The sequence below is a fragment of the Schistocerca gregaria genome, chromosome 5 (assembly GCF_023897955.1).
Source record: "Schistocerca gregaria isolate iqSchGreg1 chromosome 5, iqSchGreg1.2, whole genome shotgun sequence".
In the NCBI taxonomy this organism is placed as follows: Eukaryota; Metazoa; Arthropoda; class Insecta; order Orthoptera; family Acrididae; genus Schistocerca; species Schistocerca gregaria.
Genome location: NC_064924.1, coordinates 460963032 through 460988053, shown reverse-complemented (window position 1 = coordinate 460988053; position 25022 = coordinate 460963032). Strand labels below are relative to the sequence as shown.

At 39.0% G+C, this 25022-nt stretch overlaps 1 protein-coding gene across 6 annotated transcripts in view; it reads left to right on the top strand.

Annotated features, from left to right (window-relative positions):
* LOC126273168 (trafficking protein particle complex subunit 8) overlaps positions 1-25022 on the top strand; it is a 269428-nt gene that overhangs the window by 117611 nt on the left and 126795 nt on the right. For 4 of the 6 annotated variants that reach the window (XM_049976647.1, XM_049976646.1, XM_049976644.1 and 1 more), the window contains one exon: positions 19481-19659. In XM_049976647.1, the coding sequence (XP_049832604.1) occupies positions 19481-19659 (179 nt within the window). The remainder of the gene's footprint in view (positions 1-19480; positions 19660-25022) is intronic. The other 2 variants (XM_049976645.1, XM_049976642.1) reach the window with 1 other exon arrangement.

Genomic DNA, 25022 nt, shown 5'->3' with positions numbered 1-25022 from the left:
TGTTTTTAGATGCCTGCACATACAACTTCGTGTCACTTCTTACAGTTATGTTTAGGATGAGAGTTTCCATTTAACTCTCCCCCAGACACAGGACAAACATCCAGTAATAATCAAACTCCACTGTTACTTTGCTGAGCATGTCTAGAGTTCCCGCATTCATGGCTGTTGCTATGTGGTGTCACAAGTTAACCTTAAGTTGTTGGAAGGGGAGACATGTTTATGGAGTCTACCATAAACCACCACCAAACAAAATCACATATTGTGAGATTACATGACCTCCATAGCCAAAAGTGTAATGTGACATCTCTACATCCCATACAGCTTGTCCATCACTGAGGAGTGTTGTGCCAGGCTTTAGATGAAAGTAACAATGCACAACTGTAATTGGATTGCACCTTTTGAAACTGAGAACACGAAATGGTTTTTATTGCCATCTCAGCTGTGGTGCACATTGGTTGATTAGTTAGATTCCTCCAACCCCCCTCCCCTACCAGTTTTTAAGTAGAATTTCATCAATGCAATAGAAATTGCTCAGGAGTAATGATTTTAAGTTGGATTTAAAACTTGCTACGATATCTGTCAGACATTTCTAAGCCACTGACAACTTTAATTATGAGTAATGAAGGTCATTTTTCCCTCTAGTGTTGTAGGTATGGACATCACTGTTCTTCTCAAATTGTGATGGATTATTTATGATTAATTTAGTTAGTGAAGTGATCTGGCCAGTGTGCGTGAGGAGGCGGGGGCAGTAAAGTGCTGCTTGTGGGAGCACACAGGGATGTGTGGGGACAGGGTAGGACAGCTAGGTGCATTCGGGAAGTTAGATGGTGTCATGATGATGGGGAGTGGGAAAGGAGAGAATTAAAAAGACTGTTGGTGAGTTGGTGGATTAGAAGGCTGTGTAGTGATGGAATGGGAGCAGGGAAGGAGATTAGTGGATGAAGGCCTGGGGGGTTATGGGAACATGGGGTATATAGCAGGGGGAGTTACCAAGTGCACAAAAGCTGGTGTTGTTTGGAAGGAACCAGATGGCACAGACTGTGAAGCAGTCATAGAAGTGAAAAACATTGTGTTGGGCAGCATGCTCACCAACTGGTCTAGCTGTTACTTGGCCACAGGTTGTTGGTGGCCAATCATGCACTGTTGTTGGTTGGCATGCCCAAAAAGAATACAACATAGTGGTTGCAGCATAGCTTGTAGATCGCATGACTGCTTCCAGATACCCTGCCTTTGGTGGGATAGGTGATCCTTGTGATCGGAGTGGAGTGGACGGTGGTGGGAAGATATATGGGACAGGTCTTGCATCTAGGTCTATCACGGGCATATGAACATGGGGCATCAGGAATGAACAAGAATGTTGTGTAGGTTCAGTGGGTGATTGGGAGTGGTGCAAAAGATAGTGGGCAGTGTATTCCATATTTCAGGGCACAATGAGAGGTAGCCAAAACCCTGGTGGAGAATGTGATTCAGTTAGTCCAATGTGGGTGGTACTGAGTCATAAGGGGTATGCTCCTTTGTGTCCAGATGGAGGGGTTTTGGGAGTTGGTGGGTGATTGGGAAGATAAGGTGAAAGATAAGGTGCAGAAGATTTTTTTTCTGTACAAGGTTGGGAGGGTAATTACAGTGAGACCCTTAGCATGTACTATACTTGGTATACGAGGTCTGTTCAGAAAGTTCCAGAGCGTTCATAACTTCGTGCCAATTGTGTGTTGAGGCGAACTGCAGTTGGCATCCCTAAACAGACATGTGCATCCCTGCACACACACACACACACACACACACACACACACACACACACACACGTTTAGTGTGTAACTGTGGGAAGTTTCATTGCTGTATGTCTGTTAGTTTATTGTTCAGTGCTGTATTGAGAAAAACATTGTCGCAAATTTCGAGATGGCAGAGGTAGAGGTGGTAGAGGTGCAATGCCTGTGCATTAAATTTTGCATGAAACTTAAGGAAACCATTAAAGAGACACACCTAATGATGCAGTAAGCCTACAATAATGAGTGCTTAAGTTGTACTTGATGTTACAAATATTTCATATGGTTCAAAAATGACCGGGCAGAAGTTAAAAGACGACCCTTCTTCAGGACGCCCTTAGACGTCTACTGACAACACTCATGTTAGGAACATCAGTGAAATTGTGCATACCAATAGAAGACTGCCTGTCCTAGAGACTGCAGAAGAATGGAACATTTCAGTTGGATCATGTCATGTAATCCTGACACAGAGTCTTAGAATGCTGCCAACTTGTCCCACAGCTCATACGTCAAGATCAGAAAGACCTTTGCCTCGCAATCTATGCAGAGCTTTTTGATCACACAAATGAGAACGAGATGTTTCTTAAGAGAATTATAACTGTTGATGGGATGTGGGTCTGTGGTTATGTTGTTGAGACTAATGTTCAGTCTTCACAGTGGGTCAGGATAGGTTCTCCAAGACCAAAAACATTTTGTCAGGTCAGATCAAATGTCAAAGCCATACTGATAGTGTTCTTTGACTTTGAAGGATGAGAGTTCATCATGAATTCATGCCACAAGGACAAACTGCTAACCAATGGTACAATCGAGATGTGTTGAAAACCCTGTAAAAAAAATGTGAGACGGAGACGGCCTGAAATATGGTGAGGCGAATCATGGCTCTTGCATCATGATAATGCACCTGCACAGTCATCCCTGTTGGTGTGTGACTATTGCACAAAAAACTGCATCAGTGTGCTGCCTTATCATCTGTACTCTCCAGTCCTGGCCACTGTGGACTTTTCTATATTTCCAAAGTTGAAAACCCTATTGAATGGACGAAGATTTGCAACAATAGATGAGATAAAAGAAATTTTGCATATGCCACTTCACATGATCCAGCAAGAGGCGTGCCAAGACTGCTTCTGGAAGTGGAAACAGTATTGTGAGCAGTATGTCAGTTGTGGAGGAGAGTATTTCGAAGTAGTTTATGCACAATAAGTTAAAAGTAAGCATTGAATAATTTTGTGGACAAAGTTCCGGAAATTTTTGACCAGACTTCGTGTATTACATAGTGAATAACAATCTATCCTTTTCATTATATTATTAATGACAAATAAGAAACAAATTTTAACTACTAGAGACATTAATGTATGAATGCCCTTTCTTTATTCACTTGTATTTCATTGAAATATATAATAAGTTTGTGGAATGTGTTGCGAAGGGTGAATAGTATTTCTGATAACTAAAGCAAAATAATCATGAGAATTTTTCCAGTGAAAGATTATAGTAATCTCACTCAGGTTAGTTGCCATGTTAAGTACAAGATAAAGTTGAGTACATTGTTGTGCTGACACACCGGTCTTGGCTGGAAAAAATACCAGGAAATGTGAGATATCCGTTTTTGTTACTTGCTCTCTCCTTACGTAGCACAAATGATATAATTAAGTTTGCCCTAAAGCAAATAAAATATTGCTGTTATCTTTTAGGTACATAGACTGACATGGCAAATGAAAATTTGTGCCATAGCCAGGTATCAAATCCAGGTCTCCAGTTTGCTGTGCGCTGTGTTAGCCACTAATCCCCCCTTGGCAGAGAAATTCACCCAACTGCATGAATTACTGTGGCATGCCTCCCTCCTTGATCCAAATTCTCACTGTCACTCCAGTCTACAAGGAGGTGTGCTTGGGTAATCCTTACAGTTGTGTGAACTGCTGTACCAAGGTGGCTTAGTAGTTAATGCACCTGCCTAATAAGCTGTTGACCCGGGGTTTGAATCCTGTCCTTGGCACCAATTTTCACTCACTGCTTCAGTCTATATACATAAAAATCATATGTATGAGATGAGTAAAGTTTCTGAAAATGTCATTTCATTTGTATTTTATTTTTTGTGTACATATTATTTAACAGTCATATTTTACACTTGCACAATATCTGAATCTGTTGTTTTTTTTATCATAGGAACACAAGAGCTAACTTGTTAAAATGAAATATTATTGAGTTGAAGTTGCTGAAGAACAAATATAATACCTCCTGAAGATAAAAGTAAACCTTGAATTACAGTATGCAGTACGACTCAAATCATTTGTGACTGATATAGATATAGTCCTTTTTACACTTTCTACATGAGCTTCAATTGAAATTTTTCCTTCCCAAACTGGTATTTGCATCTATAAACTATCATATGTGCCTATTATGTATCTCTATAGCAGTGACATACTTATAATTTAATACAATAGGATATAAAATCCGTTCAGTCCCACATCCGGCCATCCTGATTTAGGTTTTCCGCGATTTCCCTAAATTGCTTCAGGCAAATGCCGGGGTGGTTCCTTTGAAAGTCTACAGCCAACTTCCTTCCCCATCCTTCCCTAATCCAATGAGACCGATGACTTTGCTATTTGGTCTCTTCCACCAAATCAACCATATAAAATCCATGCTGTCACATAGTACACAGGTTGTCACATATGTTACCCCTATCAGATCTTATGCAGTGACAATTTGTGATCATGCCTGACAAAACTGTCAAATAGTATAATTAAATGTTTATGCTAGTGGTGGTGGAAGCCTTTTGTGAATTGGTTCTGTGACAGAGGCTCAGCAGTCATAGCAGTAGAAGAATAATGACTGCTATTTGGCTGTATACAGTATTCTCAGGTGAATGAGAGAATGGAGTGCCACTGGTAGTGTTTTGAACTAGGTCACTATCCACTGAAGAAATGTTCAAACGTGTGAGAATCTGGAGTGAATGCACATATCAGTTGAACACAATACCGGATGTTCAGCTCGGTGACATGTGCAGATATTGCAACTGCCATGATGTTCACTGGACCACTTACGAGATGAATACAAGTTTAATTGATGTAAACTCCAAGTGCTTAAAGTATTGACACAGGCAAAATACTGACTACACTGACATACTTGTAGTGACTAATTGAGACCCACTGTTCCTCCAACAACTGCTGGTGTCCAGTGGTGACTGAATATCTTAGTAAGTGAAACTTCTCATACTGGTGTTGTGAAAATACACAATAATTGTATGAAAAGCCCCAAGGAGCCCAAAATTGTGGGATGGTGTGCAGCTCTCTTATTTTTTCTTAATGTCACAAAAAGGAGTAGTTACATTGAATGCTGCCTCTTAATGCAAAATTTTGCAGTATTTCCTCACTCTGGAATTGCAGGAAAGGTGGTTTGTGAATAACATTTCAGCAGGGTGGTGCAACAGCATGACAAAATAAGACTATACTCAAACAGTTCGAAACTGTGTTATATCGTTCTTTGGCTAGGTGAAATTGCCATTTCATTCCTTAAATTTAATATCTCCTTTTTACTGAGGTTTATGTGAAGGAAAGTGTCTTTGCTAATCACTCACTGTCTACTGATAAAAAAAAAAAAAAGTGAAATAAGTGCCATTCAATAGTGTTAAGGCAAGTTATGGAAGACTTCCTGTGAAACCTTCAGTGACGCATCCAACCAAATGAGACAATTATTTTCATGGTGTACAGAGGTCTATTGATATGTTATACATTGTAGTAATTGCAAAGTCATTCTGTTGTATTTTAACCTTAGGAAATTACCACTTACATTCACAATGTTTCTGCCCGCCCCTGGTAGCTGAGTGGTCAGCGCGATGGAATGTCATACCTAACGGCCCAGGTTCGATTCCCGGCTGGGTCGGAGATTTTCTCTGCTCACGGACTGGGTGTTGTGTTGACCTTATCATTATTTCATCCCCATTGACACGCAAGTCGCCGAAGTGGCGTCAACTCGAGACTTCCACCAGGCGAATGGTCGACCCAATGGGAGGCCATAGCCACATGGCATTTACATTTACCATGTTTCTGTTATCATTTTTGAAGTTGGTAGATACAACAAATGCCACCCATTACATATGCACATACTAATAATAGTAGTCTCATCACATTACATTGAGGAAAACTCACTGCTGCTTTTGATTCTCGTGATGTCTCGCCATTTAGAATGGAGAAAGAGTTGTTTTCTACAGCATCTTCCATTCAGTTACATATTTATTCAGACATTCTGAATGCATGCATTTTGTTTTCTGGCAGATAGTGTAGGGCTGTGTAAAAGTCAAGAAATACATAATAAAACTGTAAGTAACTTGTTTCAGTGACAGTTTTTATTACCACAGAGGAGTTTTTTTGCATGCAACAGCATGTCAAAGTAAGACTGTAATGAAACATTTCCAAACTGTATGATACCCTTCGTTGGCAAGGTGATGTGGCTGTCTCATTTCCTAAATTTAGCATCTTCAGATGGGGTTATGCGAAGGAAAGTGAGGTATATCAGTAATTCATTACAACTGTCTAGTGTCCCTTAATAGATTGGAGTGACTTCCTGATTTGTAGTTAAATGAAATGCTCCATTAGCCCAGCAGCCTTTTATAATATAGTAATAGAAGTGAGACTCGACTTTTTACTATAAAATGACTTGAGCAAGATTTCACTTCTGTGCTCACTTATGTCTATATGTCATATTCAAGTCTGTGCAAAAATATGTAGGAAATGCCTTTTGATCTTCTTTGGTGAATCAATTTTGGAAGACAGTATTTAGTATTTCAGCCTTCATTTTATCATCTGCCATCATGACAAATAACCATCTCGACAAATTACTTTGATCCATTAGTTGGCTTAATGGGGGACGAGAACTGTTCAGCCTTATTTGACCACCTGACAGTGAAAAGCTTGTTTTTCAAATTCATTGAACACTTGTCACACAGGCATTCTTATGCTTGTTATGACTTGATTAACCTATGGTTAAATGATGATGACATCCTCTTGTCTAAAATATCCCAGACTTAAAGTAGTCCCCCATTCTGATCTCCGGGTGGGGCTACTCAGGAGGATGTTGTTATTAGGTGAAACAAAACTGATGTTCTATGTATCAGTGTGTGGAATGTCAAATACCTTAATTGAGCAGGCAGTTTAGAATATTTAAAAAGGGAAATGGGTAGGTTAAAGTTAGATGTAGTAGGAGCTAACTGAGGTTGGTGGCAGGAGGAACAGGATTTTTGGTCAGGTGAATACAGGGTTATAAATACAAAATCAATTAGGGGTAATGCAGGAGTAGTTTTAATAAAGAAGAGAAAAAAAGGAATGTGGATAAGCTGCTATGAACAGCACAGTGAATGCATTATTGTAGCCAAGGTAGACAAGAAACTCACACCCTCCACAGTAAAACAAGTTTATATCCTAACTAGATTTGCAGATGATGAAGAGGTTGAAGAAATGTATGATGAGATGAATGAAGTTATTCAGATAGTTAAGGGAGACAACAATTTAATAACTGGAAACCTATAGTAGGAAAAGGAAGATAAGGAAAAATAATAGGTGAATATGGACTGGGGAAAGGAATGAAAAAGGAAGCTGTCTCATAGAACTTTGCACAGAACATGGCTAACTCTTGTTTTAAGAAACATGAGAGAAGGATGTGTACAAGGAAGAGAGTTGGAGACACTGGAAGGTTTCATATCAATTATATAATGGTAAGACAGAGATTTCAGAACCAAATTCTAAATTGTAAGACATTTCCAGAGGCAGATGTTAACTCTGACCACAATTTATTGGCCATGAACTGTCGATTAAAAACTGAAGAAACTGCAAAAAGGTAGGAATTTAAGGAGATGGGGCCTGTATAAACTGAAAGACCCAGAGAATTTCAAAGGGAGCATTAGGAAACTATTGACAATAACAGTAGCAGAAGAATGGTTAGCTTTGAGAGATGAAATAGTGAAGGCAGCAGTGGATCAAGTAGGTAAAAAGACGAGGGCTGGAAGAAATACTTTGGTAACATGAGAGATGTTGAATTTAAATGATGAAACGAGAAAATATAACACGCAGTAAATGAAGTGGGTGAAAAGGAATACAAATGTCTACAAAATGCGATTGACAGGAAGTGCAAAATGGCTAAGCAGGAATAGCTAGAGGACAAATGTAAGGATTTAGAAGCATGTATCACTAGGGGTAAGATAGATACTGCCTACAGGAAAATTAAAGAGACCGTCGGAGAAAGAGAAACATCTGTATTAATATCAAGAGCTCAGGTGGGAAAACTAGACATAAGCAAAGAAGGGAAAGGTGAAAGGAGTGTATAGAAGGTCTATACAAGGGAGAAGCGCTTGATAATATTATGGAAATGGAAGAGGACTTAAATGAAGATGAGATGGGAGATATGATACTATATGGAGCATTTGACAGAGCACTGAAAGACCTAAGTTGAAAGAAAGCCCAGGAGTAGACAACATTCCATTGGAATTACTGATAGCCTTGGGAGAGCCGCCCTCTGACAGAATTCTTCCCTCTGGTGAACAACATGTACGAGACAGGAGAAATGCCCTCAGACTTCAAGTACAATGTAATAATTCAAATTCCAAAGAAAGCAGGTGCTGACTGATTTGAAAATTACCAAACTGTCATTGTAATAAGTCACAGTTGCAAAATACTAACACTGATTCTTTGCAGAAGAGTGGAAAAACTGACAGAAGCTTACCTTGGGGAAGATCAGTTTGGATTCCGGAGAAATGTTGAAACATGTGAGGCAATACTGATCCTATGACTTCTTATAGAAGATAGGTTAAGGAAAGGCAAATCTATGTTTATAGCATTTGCAGACTTAGAGAAAGCTTCTACAATGTTGACTGGAATATCCTCTTTCAAATTCTAAAGATAGCAGGCGTAAAAGGGAAGCATTGGTTGAGAAGGGTCTGAGACGCGGTTGTAGCTTATCTCTGATGTTATTCAATCTGTATATTGAGCAAGCAGTAAAGGAAACCAAAGAAAAATTTGGAGCAGGAATTAAAGTGCAGGGCTAAGAAATAAATACTTTGAGATTTTGCCAGTAACATTGTCATTTTGTCAGAGGCAGCACATGACCAATAAGAACAATTGAACAGAATGGACAGTGTCTTGAAAGGAAGATGTAAGATGATCATCAACAAAAACAAAACAAGGATAATGGAATTAATCACATGATGCTGGGAGAATTAGATTAGGAAATGAGATACTAAAAGTAGACGAGTTTTCTATTTGGGGAGAAAAGTAATTGATGATGGCAAAAGTAGAGAGGACATAAAATGCAGAGTGACACTGGCAAGAAAAGGATTTCTGAAGAGGAGAAATTTGTTAACATCAAATACAGTTTTGAGTGTTGGGAAGTCTTTTTTGAAAGTATTTGTATGGAGTGTTGCCATGTGTGGAAGTGAAACATGGATGATAAACTCTTTAGACAAGAAGGAATAGAAGCTTTTGAAATGTGGTGCTACAGAAGAATGCAGATCAGATGGTAAGGTCATGTAACTGATTAGGAATACTGAATAGAACTGGGCAGAAAAGCAATTTGTCACACAACCTGACTAGGAGGAAGGATTGGTTGGTAGGACACATTCTGGGACATCAGGGATTCACCAGTTTAGTACTGGAGGAAAGCATGAAGGTAAAAATTGTAGGAGATGACCAAGAGATGAATACAGTCAGCAGATTCATAGAAAGGGTTGATTTTCTTCAGTCTTCTGTATCTTTACCTACATTTGTGCATTAGTGTTCTGTAGACCACAACAACAAGGAAAGCCTCCAGGGGTACGACACAGGTCAAGTTGCACATAAAGGAAACAGAAGGAAGTCATAGAAACTGAATCTTTGTAGTATATCAACAATACTATCAGAATACTGCCTAATGATATTTATGCTTATGTTGTCTTAATTTAATCATATAAATTAAAGGGAGGAGCTGTCAGGCATTTCTAAAGATGACTACAAAAAATGTTTTGAACAATGGAAGCACCAGTGGGACAAATGTATTAGTTGTAACAGAGGGGGTAATGTTGTTTTGTAAACAATTTGAAAATGTGTAGCTTTTAAAAATTATTTTTTTTTTTTTTTAAGATGTTCCTGTCCAGAGCTAAATGTGTGTTTCCTCTTTGAGAAATGCCATTCGGCCTCTGTGTCTAGTTTGCTGTACATATAAATCTTTCTACCTATTTTAGTTGCCCATTGTTACAATTATTGTTTCATGGTCACTTGTGAAGGCATGCTGTAAGAGGATGTGTTGTTTGTTTCCATTAGAGATAATCTATTTTCATCTTGGTTGTTGTTGTTGTTGTTGTTGTTGTTGTTGTTGTTGTGGTCTTCAGTCCTGAGACTGGTTTGATGCAGCTCTCCATGCTACTCTGTCCTGTGCAAGCTTCTTCATCTCCCAGTACATACTGCAACCTACATCCTTCTGAATCTGCTTAGTGTATTCATCTCTTGATCCCTCTCTACGATTTTTATCCTCCACACTGCCCTCCAATACTAAATTGGTGATCCTCGATGTCTCAGAACATGTCCTACCAACCGATCCTTTCTTCTAGTTAAGTTGTGCCACAAGCTCCTCTTCTCCCCAATTCTATTCAATACCTCCTCATCAGTTACGTGATCTACCCATCTAGTCTTCAGCATTCTTCTGTAGCACCACATTTCAAAAGCTTCTATTCTCTTCTTGTCTAAACTATTTATCGTCCATTTTTCACTTCCATAGATATTAATTATTCGTTTGATCATGGTAACGGATGGTTTACTGTAGCCATTGTCCGTGGAGGTTCTGGAGTACCCATTGTTGGTGGACTCGAAAGTTTCGTTGACAGAGACATTATTTCATTTCGCACCTACCATATGGCCGAACTTGCTGATAAAGATTTTGGTAAATCTGCTTATATGTCGCCTTCTGCTTTGTCGCTGTATACTCGTAATAGGATGAAATTATCTATAAATGAGTATTCACATACTCCTTTTCCTTTTACCCAGATGAATACAGACTCATTTACAGATATTTTCCTCCTATTACGAGTATACAAAGACAAAGCAGAAGTAGAAATATAAGCAGATTTACCAAAGTCTTTATTAGCAAGTTCAGCCATATGGTAGGTGCGAAATGCAATAATGTCTCTGTCAACAAAACTTCAAAGTCCAGGAACATTTGGTACTCCAGAACCTCCGCGAACAATGGCTACAGTGAACCATCTGTTACCATGATCAAATGAATCATTAATATTTAAACTAAAATTAAGATGGCAACCACAAAAAACAAAAGGTCCGTCCAGCAAGGCTTGGGCGGCGACAGACTTGACTGGTATACGATTCTTCTGGTCTCCATACAAATACTTTCAGAAACGACTTCCTGACTCTTAAATCTACACTCGATGTTAACAAATTTCTCTTCTTCAGAAATGCATTCCTTGCCATAGCCAGTTTACATTTTATATCATCTCTACTTCGACCATCATCAGTTATTTTGCTACCCAAATAGCAAAACTCCTTTACTACTTTAAGTGTCTCATTTCCTAATCTAATTCCCTCAGCATCACCTGACTTAATTAGACTACATTCCATTATCCTAGTTTTGCTTTTGTTGATGTTCATCTTATATCCTCCTTTCAAGACACTGTCCATTGCGTTCAACTGCTCTTCCAAATCCTTTGCTGTCTCTGACAGAATTACAATGTCATCGGCGAACCTCAAAGTTTTTATTTCTTCTCCATGGATTTTAATTCCTATTACAAACTTTTCTTTTGTTTCCTTTATTGCTTGCTCAATATACAGATTGAATAACATCGGGGAGAGGCTACAGCCCTGTCTTACTCCCTTCCCAACCACTGCTTCCCTTTCATGTCCCTCGAATCTTATAACTGCCATTTAGTTTCTGTACAAATTGTAAATAGCCTTTCGCTCCCTGTATTTTACCCCTGCCACCTTTAGAATTTGAAAGAGAGTATTCCAGTCAACATTGTCAAAAGCTTTCTCTATGTCTACAAATGCTAGAAATGTAGGTTTGCCTTTCCTTAATCTTTTTTCTAAGATAAGTCGTAGGGTCAGTATTGCCTCACGTGTTCCAACATTTCTACGGAATCTAAACTGATCTTCCCCGAGGTCGGCTTCTATCAGTTTTTCCATTCGTCTGTAAAGAATTCGCGGTAGTATTTTGCAGCTGTCTCTTATTAAACTGATAGTTTGGTAATTTTTACCTACTTGTTCCTCTGCTGCCTTTACTACTTCATCCCTCAAAGCTACCCATTCTTCTTCTACTGTATTTCTTTCCCCCATTCCTGTCAACTGTTCCCTTATGCTGTCCCTGAAACTCTGTTCAACCTCTGGTTTGGTCAGTTTATCCAGGTCTCATCTCCTTAAATTCCCACCTTTTTTTATCTTGATTAAGGTTCTGAACTGTGTTTTGCCCACCACTTACATAACTGTAACTATCCCATTTCATTATTGGATGATTAAGGCCTCATCTGGTGATTTTGTTATTGTGGAACTTGTGTATTACTGAACTGAAGATTTTCTGTAAAGTTCTTGTTTACATCTCGAATGAGTCTGTTGGTTGTTAAAAATATCTAATTATAAGTTAATGCCCATCTTTCATGCTAAATCTTGTCCAATCAATCTCCCATACAGCAATTTCTGTCTCAGAGAAATTGAATTTCTTGTCCACTGTGACAAATATATCGCCTACATTTCCCATTAGATTACCATTTCAACCAGGTGTGGCTTATAATTAAAGGCTCTATAGTGGAGCTGCCCCAAAATGTGCAAATTATTTCTAAATAATGTTTTACAGAATTTTTTGGGGCTTGGTATGTGATAGTGAGCAATGTAGTAGCTACTCTTAAGACTGCACCTTGAAATGTCGCTTAGCTATATGTAGCAGAGGTTTGGGGGCATGGCTGTCTCAGAGTACAGCTGTCATGGGCATCCAGAAGGCTCTGGTGTTCTAGCCTGAGGGTGCACTACCAAACTGCACACAATTTTCACATTTCACTGCTTAAATTCAAAGGGAATGAACAGAGCTGCTGAAACTTCACTATCAAATCCCTGTCTCTATATATCTCTATTATGCTTTGATGTTCTTTGATAGTACTTTGGACAGTATTTTTGTTTCTGACATTGGCTATAGTTTGCAAATGTCTTGCTAGAGTACACTGCAGTATGGTAGCATAAGTATCACCACCTAGGAAGTTTTTCATGAATGATTAGAGAAAAAAGTATGCGAAACATACCCTGTGTGTGAAAGATCTTCCATTACTTGGTTTCTTTGCTTGCTGGTTGCAGGTAATGTGCATTATTAGCAAATTTCTTTTTGTGAGTGTATTGTGCATGAGTTTAGCGAGTTTTGCTTTCTTACACATAACAGCAGCATACCCCAAGTTTGAAAACAACACAATATGAAGTCAGTGTGCAATTTACGTGGTAAATTTTTGGAATATGCAGTTAATATGAAAGTGAAGGGACTTGGTATGCCCAGATCTGATGTAAACAAGAATAAAGAACAATAACTGTATAAATCCATCAAGGGTATAGTAGCAATTTTAACAGACCAATATACAATGCTGCTGAGTGATTTTGTGTGCTGTGTCACTTATGATGCACATTTTTATAATACACAACTATAAATATGACAAATATGGTGTGTAAATTACATTGCAGTTACTTAGGCAACTCATGTCAGCCAATCACAGCACAAGATATGTGAAATCATGGAAACATCACTGTTTTGTCAGGCGAACTTACAGACTCCACAGTTTCAGCTTACGTAACATTAAACATCTGGAGTTTAAAAATGAAATACCAAAAACATCAAGCAAACAGCACATCTAACATATGCTACATTAAAGATTCCTCCAAAACATGTCTTTCAATACAATTTGTTGTGGTAAAATGTTGGGAAATGTGACATTGTGGGATAGATAACTTGCCTATAGATTTTATCTTGCAGTTAGCTTTTGATGTTATTTAGTAGTTGGTTTTGAAACGGAAAAAAGATGCAGCATGTAAAAAAGTTTGGCTAGAGTGCAATATTGCCGTTTCCTCCCTCCCATCCCATCCCAATCCCCCCCAATCCCCCCCCAATCCCCCCCAATACACCCCCCCAATACCCACCCCCCCCCCCCCAAATCCCCCCTCCAAATCCCCTCCCTCCTGGTTATGGTGACAGACTGATATGTAGCATAGCGTGAGGTCAAGGTTAGTTGCAACGTTCCCCAGTATGGAAACTGCAAGCCACACCTCCTTTCATCATACATTTAAATTACCCCCAAAATCTCACTGCTGCCAATTTATAATGCTAAGAGGCTTTCTGTACATAGTAGTATGTGAACACCTCAAATTCTAACACTTCGTTGCAAATGCTTTAGTTGTTAATCATTAGGATTTTAATGCTCTCACCTGTGAGGACATTTCTTCTGATTGTATACTGATACTTTTGGGGTCTCCTACAGTTATTGTAATCTTTAATGGCTGAACAGTCACCTAATCTAGAAACAAAACCCTGGTGTGTACCCCACACAGTTAGCAATTTTTGTAGCAGCCCCTTTTGTGTGGTACCAACCTGACCCATTTAATGCAGTCCTACAGTTCTCAGTCCTATGACAGATGTCCAGGGAGTTACAGCCTAGTTCCTCACAGAGATATCAAAGTTTCTAATGCAAGTCCTCCACCTGACTCAGAACCAGAGGTCCACAATCAGTTCGGTTGATATTGCTACGGATTACGAGCTTCCTTAAAACTTGATCAAGGCTGTTCTTCTCAACCTTCTCTGCTACTTGCTGGAGTGATAAAAGTATGACCTCTGAATCCAGATGACAGGCATTGTTACTTTCAATGTGCCCACAATCTGCAATTAGTTGTAACCTGTTCCCACACTGGTTGCCAGAATAGCTCCTTCAACAAGTGCACCTTGTTTTCCTTTCCATCCCATGCTGCCATTTTCCAGAGGGTACCATCATCCACCATACATTGGAACTGCCAGTAATTTATAGACCCCAGCTCTTTTGCATTTGCCTCATCTTCACATTGGAAATAGCAGGTTTCCTAACATGTTAAGTGAGTTTTACTGACTTAATTTCAGTTTCAGTGGAACACAGCACCTCGAATGTGTTTTCTTGAGGACAGCTGTGACACTTTTGAGTTGTCCATGGCCCCTGTCTTAATTGTACAGGACACTTAGCCTCACCAGTGACACGCCATTCACAGTCAAATAGATGAGTGATAGGTCTTGTTCTTCATGTAGAGCAGACAATAAACAGAGGAGAGGATAGTGCTTGAGGTTCACGAGCCTTGGTAGCCATCCCGACACACCCATTCAACGCAACTTCCATGACAACCGTAAAATCTGGGAGACAATTGTTTTTTTATTTTTTTATTGTTTGGTTATGAACAAGCTAGACATCAGCTTTAACTTACAATAAATACAGATGAAATACACTGATGAGCCAAAATATTATGATTCACTGCCTAATAGCTCGTCCATCTTTGAAATGAAATAAATCACTGATTCTTCATAATCAAGGGTCTGACAGTTTGTTGGTAGGTTTGTGGAGTTGGGTGGCATTATATGTCTATGCACAGCTTGCACAATTTGTGTAAATAAAGGGTCGCTGACTTGCGTGTGTTCTGATGGCACTCAATGGTGACCCAAATGGATTTTGTAGAATTACATCAGGTGAATTTGGTCACTGAGACAACTACATGTGCTCACTGTGCTCCTCGAACCTGTCTGTGTGTCTTCAATTGCTACTACAAATCTCATGCAAGCACAGAGAATGTCTCCCATAGCATACAACTGCTCCCAACAGCCTGTGTCCGTTGCACACAGCACTTTTTGAGCTGCTGTTCACCTTGATAACTGCATTTGTGATGTTGACCATCGACCTAGTGTAGCAAAAATGTGATTCACTCAAAGAGCCAACATGTTTCCATTGATCAAAGGTCGAATCCCAATAGCCCACTGCAGTCATAAGTGACGGTACCATTGGATCAACACATGAACATGTAGTGGTGGTCTGGTGCAGAGCTCCATGCTCGACAATGTGTGATGAACAGTGGGCTCCAAAACACTTGTCCATGCACCAGCCATGTGCTCTTTCAGCAGAATTGGCACAGATCACCATCTATCCTACTTTAAAAGGCACATGAGACTTCTGGCCTCATGTTCTGTGAAGTTGTGGATGTCCAACCATTTTGTGCCTAGTGGTAGTTTCACTGCCCTCTTGCCTCATTACATAGATTCTAATGACAGTAGCATGTGAACATTCGACCAGCTTTACCATTTTCGAGATACTCGTTCACAGGCCCTGTGTAATTATAATTAGCCCTTTGTCAAAGTTGCTTATCTCAATGTATTTCCCCACTTGCAGTCCATATCTTTGCTAGGGTGACCTACGTCCATGTCTGCTCCACTTACACTCATTTTTTATGGCATCACATGCGTGCAATGCCACCAGACAGCATCAAATGTTGCGGTGGGCAGTGGTCATAATGTTTTGCTCATCAGCGTATGCTATTGCTGAAATAGAAACTGTAAGTAACAAACTCTGATATACTATGAAATATGTTACGCACAACTCTTAAAAACTTCCAAAAATTCTCAGAAATATCTCTATATTTACAGAGATAAAAACTGAAATTTATGATGAAGATACTACTACAAAAGTTGTTTAAAGCATAAATGTAGAATTCAGATGATACCACAGCTGAAATTTCATTTTTCGTGCACTCAACATTCAAAACTACTCAGTATACCATGACAAGTGCACACACTTTGATATAATTAACATGGAAAACACATTTAAATTTTACATGAAGTTTTAGGACCCAGGTTTTCAAAGTGAACATAACTGACACATGTGATTTTATTTTGATATACAGGATATACCAGAAATCCACTTATATACACAAATATAAGTAAATAAATGTCTGAAATGAAATGCATGGATTTTGCACTTAGCTGGTTTCTTCACACCTTCTGCATTAGCGTGCCAAAGATGAACACTATAGTGTCAGTATTCCAGTATATCATATTAAAACAATATAAAATGTGGAGTACAGAAAATGCCATCTTCCACATGAGGCAGGTAGGAATGCTGTTCTAACACTCTACTGAATTAGACCTTGTTGCATTGTGTGTGGTTTCTTTTTCAGACACAAAGACACACCATTGTGTGATGGTTGTGGTTTGCAAACATCTTTACACTACGTGACAGTAGAAAGGAGATTGTTTAGTAATGACTTCATATGTGAATGTACGCTTTGTTTTAGGTGATGACAGGAAACTTCTCAGGAGTATTATAGTTCTTCTTTCAGATTCTCTTTTTAAACTAAAAATTTTAGTACTAACAAAGTGGCTATCCTTAACTTTTAACATCCTTATTGTGGCACACACATCCTTTAAGAATCATTTTTGTTATTTACTATACTGTTGTTTCATCCATGTTGAAATGTTTTTTGGAAAGCTGCAGTTATTTGACAGAAACAAAGCAAAGCAAAACAGCTGCATGCTTTATATCTTTTTGGCCTCACTGTTTCTGGGCAAACAGATGAACACATTCTTAACATTTACAGAAAACCTAAACGCAGCAGATACATTTGTGCAGTGTGACCTACATGCTCACACGTTAGCAGCACGTTGCTCTGTGCTGCACAGGTCACTCAAAATGCCACCCACTAATAAGAGTACCAAACTGACTTCGAAACAGCAAGACAAACATATGCTGCAAATTAGTTCAAACCTTTTCTCAAAGATAAGCTCAGTGGCTAGGTGGGAAAGTGTAAGACAACAAATCCAAACACCCAGGATTCAATCCTGCCACTGCTAGAACTTTTTTGTCATTTATTGCTTCCTTCACCTGTATTCATGGATTGTTAGTGTGAAATATGCCAAACTGCACTGTGACTCTTGATTCAATTTTTTAAACAGTAGCTCCCCCTGTAACTGGCTGGGTTCAGATGTCAGAGAAAGCCAGTAGCATAATATATTGAAAAGCACAATGCCTGCTGAACCATTATGGTGTTAACATCAACATTTAGCTTGAGGGTGGTATTGTCTTAGTATATTTCAGTAAGTAAAACAATTGATGATCAATAACAAAATTCAAGACGACAATGCACCTGACACCAGGAGAGTGTGCATTCCATATATTGGTGTTATCTTAAAAACACCTGCTGATGGGTTTATATCATACAATATATTATCCTCCAACAACACATCATTTAGTAAGACACTGCACATCATAAAAACAAATCCTAAGAAATTCTCCAACTCTGCCATCTGTAAGATAAGTGTAACGTGTGTCTACTACAATATGTAGGGCAGACAGGCCAAACTTAAAGACCAGATTCAAGGAATATATAATTGTGTTTTAATAAAGCAAACTGGGTAAATTTGTATTTGGGTGCTACATATGTGTCACATAATATGCTTTTGACAATACAGACAATAACCAGGTTAGTGACATAAATAAAGGCTAAAAAGTGAACCTATATGTAGAATGAGAAATTTTCATACAAAAAAAGAACAAAACGATAAAATATAGTTGCAGTGAGCTTTCTAAAAGCTTCACTGACCCACTGGTTAATTATTGGTAACAAGGTACAGCTGTTTCTGCTGTAGCAATAAAAAGGATGAAAACCAGAAGTCACCTGCGACTCAGTTACATAAATATGTTATAAAATAAATATAGTATCTAAGAATTTGAATTTACCATATGTATGTAAAAACTGCAAAAATAGGAAATAAATACTAAGTAATTAATATCTGAATTGTGATGAATTATTTAATTTAGTTGTTTTCTTAGAATTGTCATCTGCACTCTGGAATTGTTTGGGTGATTTTTGACTTACGATGCTCTAGCTAGCTATCCTTATTTATACACTGCTTGGGCTATTTATGTTTTGATACACAATTCAGTGTTACAAATTTATGTATGTAGTAACTGTATATTGTGTTCAGATTACTGGAAATCTATCGAAGCAATTTTGTAACCATTTATAAACTTCAGTAGTGTATTTGATAAACATGACATATTGTAACTATTGGAGAGCAGAAGAGAGATATAAAACTGATACCTTTCATCCAGCTGCTACATCTGAAAAAACTCATCTATATCTGCTTGAAGATCAGGTGTAAACACACCAATTATGCCTTCGATGTTAGTAGTAAATAAGACTGACATAGATAACTGATGTTGGTATTTTTCTACTTTTCAAGATAAATTTCTATTTGTCATCTGCAGTGCTGTATTATCTATGTGTGTGAGGGTGCTAAAGTTGTGCACCATGCAAAGCTAATCATGGTGATGATGGGGGCGATGATGACAGCTAGAACCTTGCAGCATTTTTTAAATAAATGAATGACTGAGAATGGAGGGGTCACAGCACAATTATTATAAGTCCTTCCCAAGAACTGGAACCAATTTTCAAACAATGTGTGCCTATCTCTGATTTAAAGGTTAGTGATAGGAGTATAAGAACCTTTACACCAAATATACTTGGGTTCTTTTGGAGCTAGAATCTATAATAGACGTCCGTCGCAGATCATAGCCGTCAAAACAGTAAAAACTTAGGTTCAAAAGTTTTTACCTGAAATTTGTTTGTAATAGTCAGTATATTGATTTTGCTTTGTGTATATATTCAAGTAGTAAGAATTGTGCTCACAATTGTCCTTAGTGTGTATGTGTGTGTCTAATTTTCCAGCAGTTAATGGCAGAGGAGCGCAATGTGTCGGACAATTTAACTGTTCTTCCTCTACCAGTTGTGGACAATGACAGCATCAAAGTTTTACTTGGTTCGTTAACATCAACACCCTCAAGTGAAGCAGCCATAGTCTACGCAACTGGTGTTAAATTTGAAGATGATCAGTCTGACAACAGAAGGTATGTTCAAGCCTTAATTTTTATCTCTTTCACATACTTCATATATTATCCCAAAAGAATGATTCGAGACATGTGGCTAGTTGCCTCATATACATACTAACTGTGTGTAGCTTTCTGCACAGAGTACTGGTGATATTTCTATTTTAATGGCTGCAGTAATGGCCCGCAGCTGGGGGCACAGTTATATACTTTTGAGTGCATAAGAACAAAAATCTATCAATAGATTCTGAAACTGTGGTTAGAATTAGTTACTGCTTGACTGATAAGTGCAGATGATGTGGGCACCAATGTCATGGATTTTACATTACATAACAGTGCACAAGCTGTATTCCATGGATCTTTTACACAGTAGTCTCTGGCATGTGGAAATAAGTCAGTGTGTTCCACATTCTGTCTTTACATGCACCAGTCATGCGCAACTGACCACCATGTAATCCTCTGTTGGTGGTGTTACCGATAGGGAGGGGCGTGTCGTCAGTTCACTGTCCTACCATTTCTTGATCTTTGAACCAATACTAATGGGTTAAATAGCTCCTCAGTAGCCTCATGAGGCTGAGCACATCCCTACCAGTCCTCCCACCAAGGAAAAAATCCCAGGCGTAACAGGAATTGTACCTGGGTCCCCCACATGGGGGTCAGCCGTGCGGACCACTTAGCTATTGATGTGGATGAAAGAAGTTGAAGATTTAATTTAATGTAATTTAATTTAAGTGCAATACAGAGGCATTACTTGGTTACAGGGCTAATTTTAAATAAAAACTAAACCAAACTAAAATATTACATTTAAGAATTTGTGTGAAGAAAATCTTCAGTGGAATAGGAGGAGGTGCACAACAAGAAGTTCTTTCGTTCAATAATAGCCGACCGGAGTGACCGAGTGGTTCTAGGTGCTACAGTCTGGAGTCGCGCGACCGCTATGGTCGCAGGTTCGAATCCTGCCTCGGGCATGGGTGTGTGTGTTGTCCTTAGGTTAGTTAGGTTTAACTAGTTCTAAGTTCTAGGGGACTGATGACCACAGAAGTTAAGTCCCATAGTGCTCAGAGCCATTTGAATCATTTCTTTCGTTCAGTCTTCAACAACAGCACATTATGTACCTGACACATAGCGTGCTCTGGTAGATTGTTGAGTACATGGGTAAACTTGTGTATTACTCCTTCCTGTGCTATTGATAGCCTCTTGGAGTCTTTGTAGAGCTTGTTTCTGGTCTTGGTGGTATTTATATTTGCCACTATTTTTTAAGACAAGAGAAATGTTGGTAGCAACAAAGAATATTAATTTTATGTCGTAGTTGCCAAAATGCTCTGTTTTCTGAAGAGATCTCTACAGAACATTCTAGAATTGACACTAGATATAATTCTTATAACACATTTTGAAAGACAGAACCGCTGGTGCTCAGTTGACTGTCAGCTCTTTCCTAGCCCACAGTGAGTGTACTGGTCTGAGGTGGGAGTGCAGAACACTCCACGAAATCCAGAGCCGAAACAATCCCAGAACACTGTTGTTAACTTCTCCACTAAAATCTTCATCCCCATAGAAGTTTCAGCCCTATCTGGGGACCTCACATTCAGCCCTACTCCCAGGTTTAACTATGTTAGACATGTGAAGGATCTACTCTCTTTCTCCTGCTCCATACAATGGAAACACTTCTTTGCTACTAACCCTTCCAACCAGAGCCAATCCAGTCCCAAGATTGAACCCTGCCTGGCCCAGTTTGTACCGCCATCCAACCATGACCCTTCCACACTCCTGCCTAACCATCCTCTGGTTACCTTCCAGGAATTCCAACTTTCCGACCTGGTCGCACCATCCTTCCCCAGATCCCTCCCTAAGAGCATCAACCTTTCAGCAGAAGAAGAGTGCCCTACACAACCTAAAAATGAATCCTGACCTGAGCATCCACCCTGCAGACATAGATTCCACCACCGTTGTGATGAATCAGAGTGACTACCTGGCCTCTGCCAGTTGTCCGACGTCTACACTTACAAGCTCTGCCAAAGTGACCCCATCCCAGAAGTCCAATCCCTGCTGAAATCATTAGGCCTTTCCCAGAACCTCTCCCCTGAATTTGTCTCCTTACTCACCACAACCTTCTTTGTGCTGCCCCAAAATCCACAATCATAACAATCCTGGGTGCTCCATTTTGGCTGGTTAGTGTCCCCACTGAAAGAATGTGTCCTTGTTGACCAACATCTGCAACCAATTGTCCAAACTTAGCCTGCCACGTTGAAGATAACCTCTTCCTGCACTGGCTCTTCACCATCTCCACACCCTTACCTACTGGGTCCCTACTTATTATTGTTGATGCAACCTCCATATACACCAACATTCCTCAAGCCCATGGCCTTGCTGTGATTGAACACTACCTCTCTCAATGCCCTGCAGATTCCAAACCCACTACTTCATACCTCGTATGCCTTACCAACTACATTCTAATGCCTAACTACTTCACCAGTGAAGGAAAGCCATACAAACAAGTATGTGGCACAGCTATGGCACCCACATGCCACCATGCTATGACAATCTCTTCATGGCCCACTTAGAGGAAACATGTCTAGCTCCCCAAACCCCTCCTCTGGTTCAGGTTTATTGATGACACCTTTATAATCTGGACCCAAGGCCAGGGTGCCTTAATCTCATTCCTCCACAACCTCAACACCTTCTCTCATCCACTTCACATTTCCCTCCTCCACCCATTGTGCCACCTTCCTAGATGGTGATCTCCTCTCCTCAGGTGGCTCCATCCACACCTCAGTCCACATCAGACCCACCAATCACCAACAGTACCTGCACTTTGCAGCTGCCACTCCTTCCACAGCAAAAAATCTTTCCCATACAGCCTGGTCACGCATGGTAGATGCATCTGTGGTGATGAAAACTACCTCGCCTAGTATGCTGAAAGCCTCACAAAGGCCTTCACAGGCAGGCAATACCCTCCAGACCTAATTCACAAACAGATGTCCTGTGCCATATCCCCTCACACACCTGATCCCCTCACACACCTGATCCCCTCACACACCTGATCCCCACACACACACACCTGATCCCCACATCCATCCGAAGCATGAATGACAAAGAAGCATCTCCCTGTCACCCAATACTACATGGTACTGGAACGACTGAACCATGTACTTCGTCAGGGCTTTGTCTATTATCATGCCGTGAAATGAGGGACATTCTACTCAAGATAATTCCAACCCCTCCCAAAGTGATCTTCCACTGCCCACCCAACCTCAGCAAAATCCTAGTCCATCCCTATGCCACGCCCACTCACAGTCCCCTGCTACGTACAGAACAGCTTCATTAGCACTACAGAAAGAGCACACATTGAACAATATTAGCATACACAGTAAGCAATAACAAATAATAGAGGAAAAAGTACCCAGGTCAAAACTAACTTATATGTACAATGGTAGGTGACCAGATGCAAGACCTGCCCAATCCATCTTCCCTACTTCAGGTGGGGCGGCCTTTTCCCGAAAAATTTAAGTGTATAGCAGTATTTTCATCATGTCTGTTAGTGACTCAGCACTTCTCTGTACAGTGAGTAGCAGTCTCTCTTCTTCACAATATTGTTGTTATTCCATCCTGGACTTACCATTGTTTGATCCCATACGGTTTTTAACTTTTTGATGACTCATAATATCAAAAATCTTAGCCAAGTTACAAAATATTCCCAGTGGGAGTAATTTTGCATATGTTGATTCTAGTGCATCATCTGTCAAGCCTCTTCAGGTGACAGTCCTTTTTGAAATACAGACTATGTACTATGGAGCTTGTTTTCCCGTATAAAGTGTTTATAAAGTCTGTTGTACCAAATCTTCTCAAAATTTTTTGTTAATGCTGAAAGTAATAGGATGCAACAATAATTCCTTACCAAAGTTTTGTCTCCTTTTTTGAAAACTGGCTTTGAAAATACCATGTTCTAGATCCTGTGGGAAAGTAACATTACGAAAAAATCATGACATTTGTAACTCGATAGATTACTAATTTCAGCTGAAGAACAGTTCACTAATTTACTATTGGTTTTATCATAACCATTTGAACATTTATTTTTAAGTATGTTGGTAGCAGTGGAGATTTCTTTTGGTGGTGTAGGATGAAGTTAAATTTTAGAAAACTTGTTCTGGAAAGCTTTTCCGAGAGACTATAACCCATTTGTTAAGGAAATGTTCAAACCTAAGTTTCATTTCATTGATGGAAAACAGTCATTAAAAGTTTCTGAAATTTGGGGATCTTTGATAAGTTCGTTATATGCCTTTAAACAAAGTTCTTGAATTTTCAGATTTATTTTTCCTGTCTCATCTTTTATTATGTTCCAATAATTCATACTTTGGTGCTGGAGGAGTTTCTTTTTTCATGAATGTGCATACATTTTGATGCTCCGATGCTCCGATGACTTTCTTGCAATGTAACAGAACATTTTGTACAATTATTTAACTGTGTCATGATGTCTCTCTCTTGATGTCAGATAGGGGCTTATATGATATTTCTATCGTTTCTGTATTCCAGGATTTAGGTACATTTAATCTGCTTTCACAGTTTAATTTCTTTGGAAAATAGTTGTCATGGTAGTCTATGACTACCAGGGCTTAATAACACATATTTTCAGTCTGTATTTTTATATTCTTTTTGAAGTTCTCAACTCCTTTTACATTTATTACCCTTGTAGTTTTCCCATTGTTTTTAAGCGACTTGCACTCTGCTACTGAACATCAGGAGTAAACCTTCATGGTCTGAGAAGCGCTTAACTATAGAAATTACCCTATGATTGTCCAGTCTCATTGCATCTATAAAAATGCTGTCAGTAGCTCCTCTAATTATTGCTACAAATTGTATGAGTGGACCTAGATTATATGACATGACAAGGGGCCCAAGTATACTTCTAGTATAAGAATCCTTTAAAAAAATTAAATTTCATTATTACTGACTCATTCTGCTTGGAAGTCAAAAAGTTTAATAATGCACAAATTGTGTCATAAGTAATTCAAAATTGCCAGCTGTAGCCCTGTTTATTGCGACTATTATTATTGTTCTTGTTATTATTATTATTATTATTATTATTATTATTATTTATGTCTCCTCTTAATATACATCGCAGTTCCTACTTTCTCCATATTGGATTAAAAGTAACTGGAGATTTATATCCACAATTAACACAGACATATGTCGTACTCTGGATTTTACTGTCTAACCATTTAATGGAACTTGTAAAAAATCTGTATAACCAATAATTTAGGAACAGAAACTTTAATAGACACAATAAATTTTAGACCTATCTTTCACTAACAATTGTTATGATGAAACATCTTTTCTTCCTCTTCCAGATTGTCAGTAAAATAAGATCCACTATTAATTGCACATGT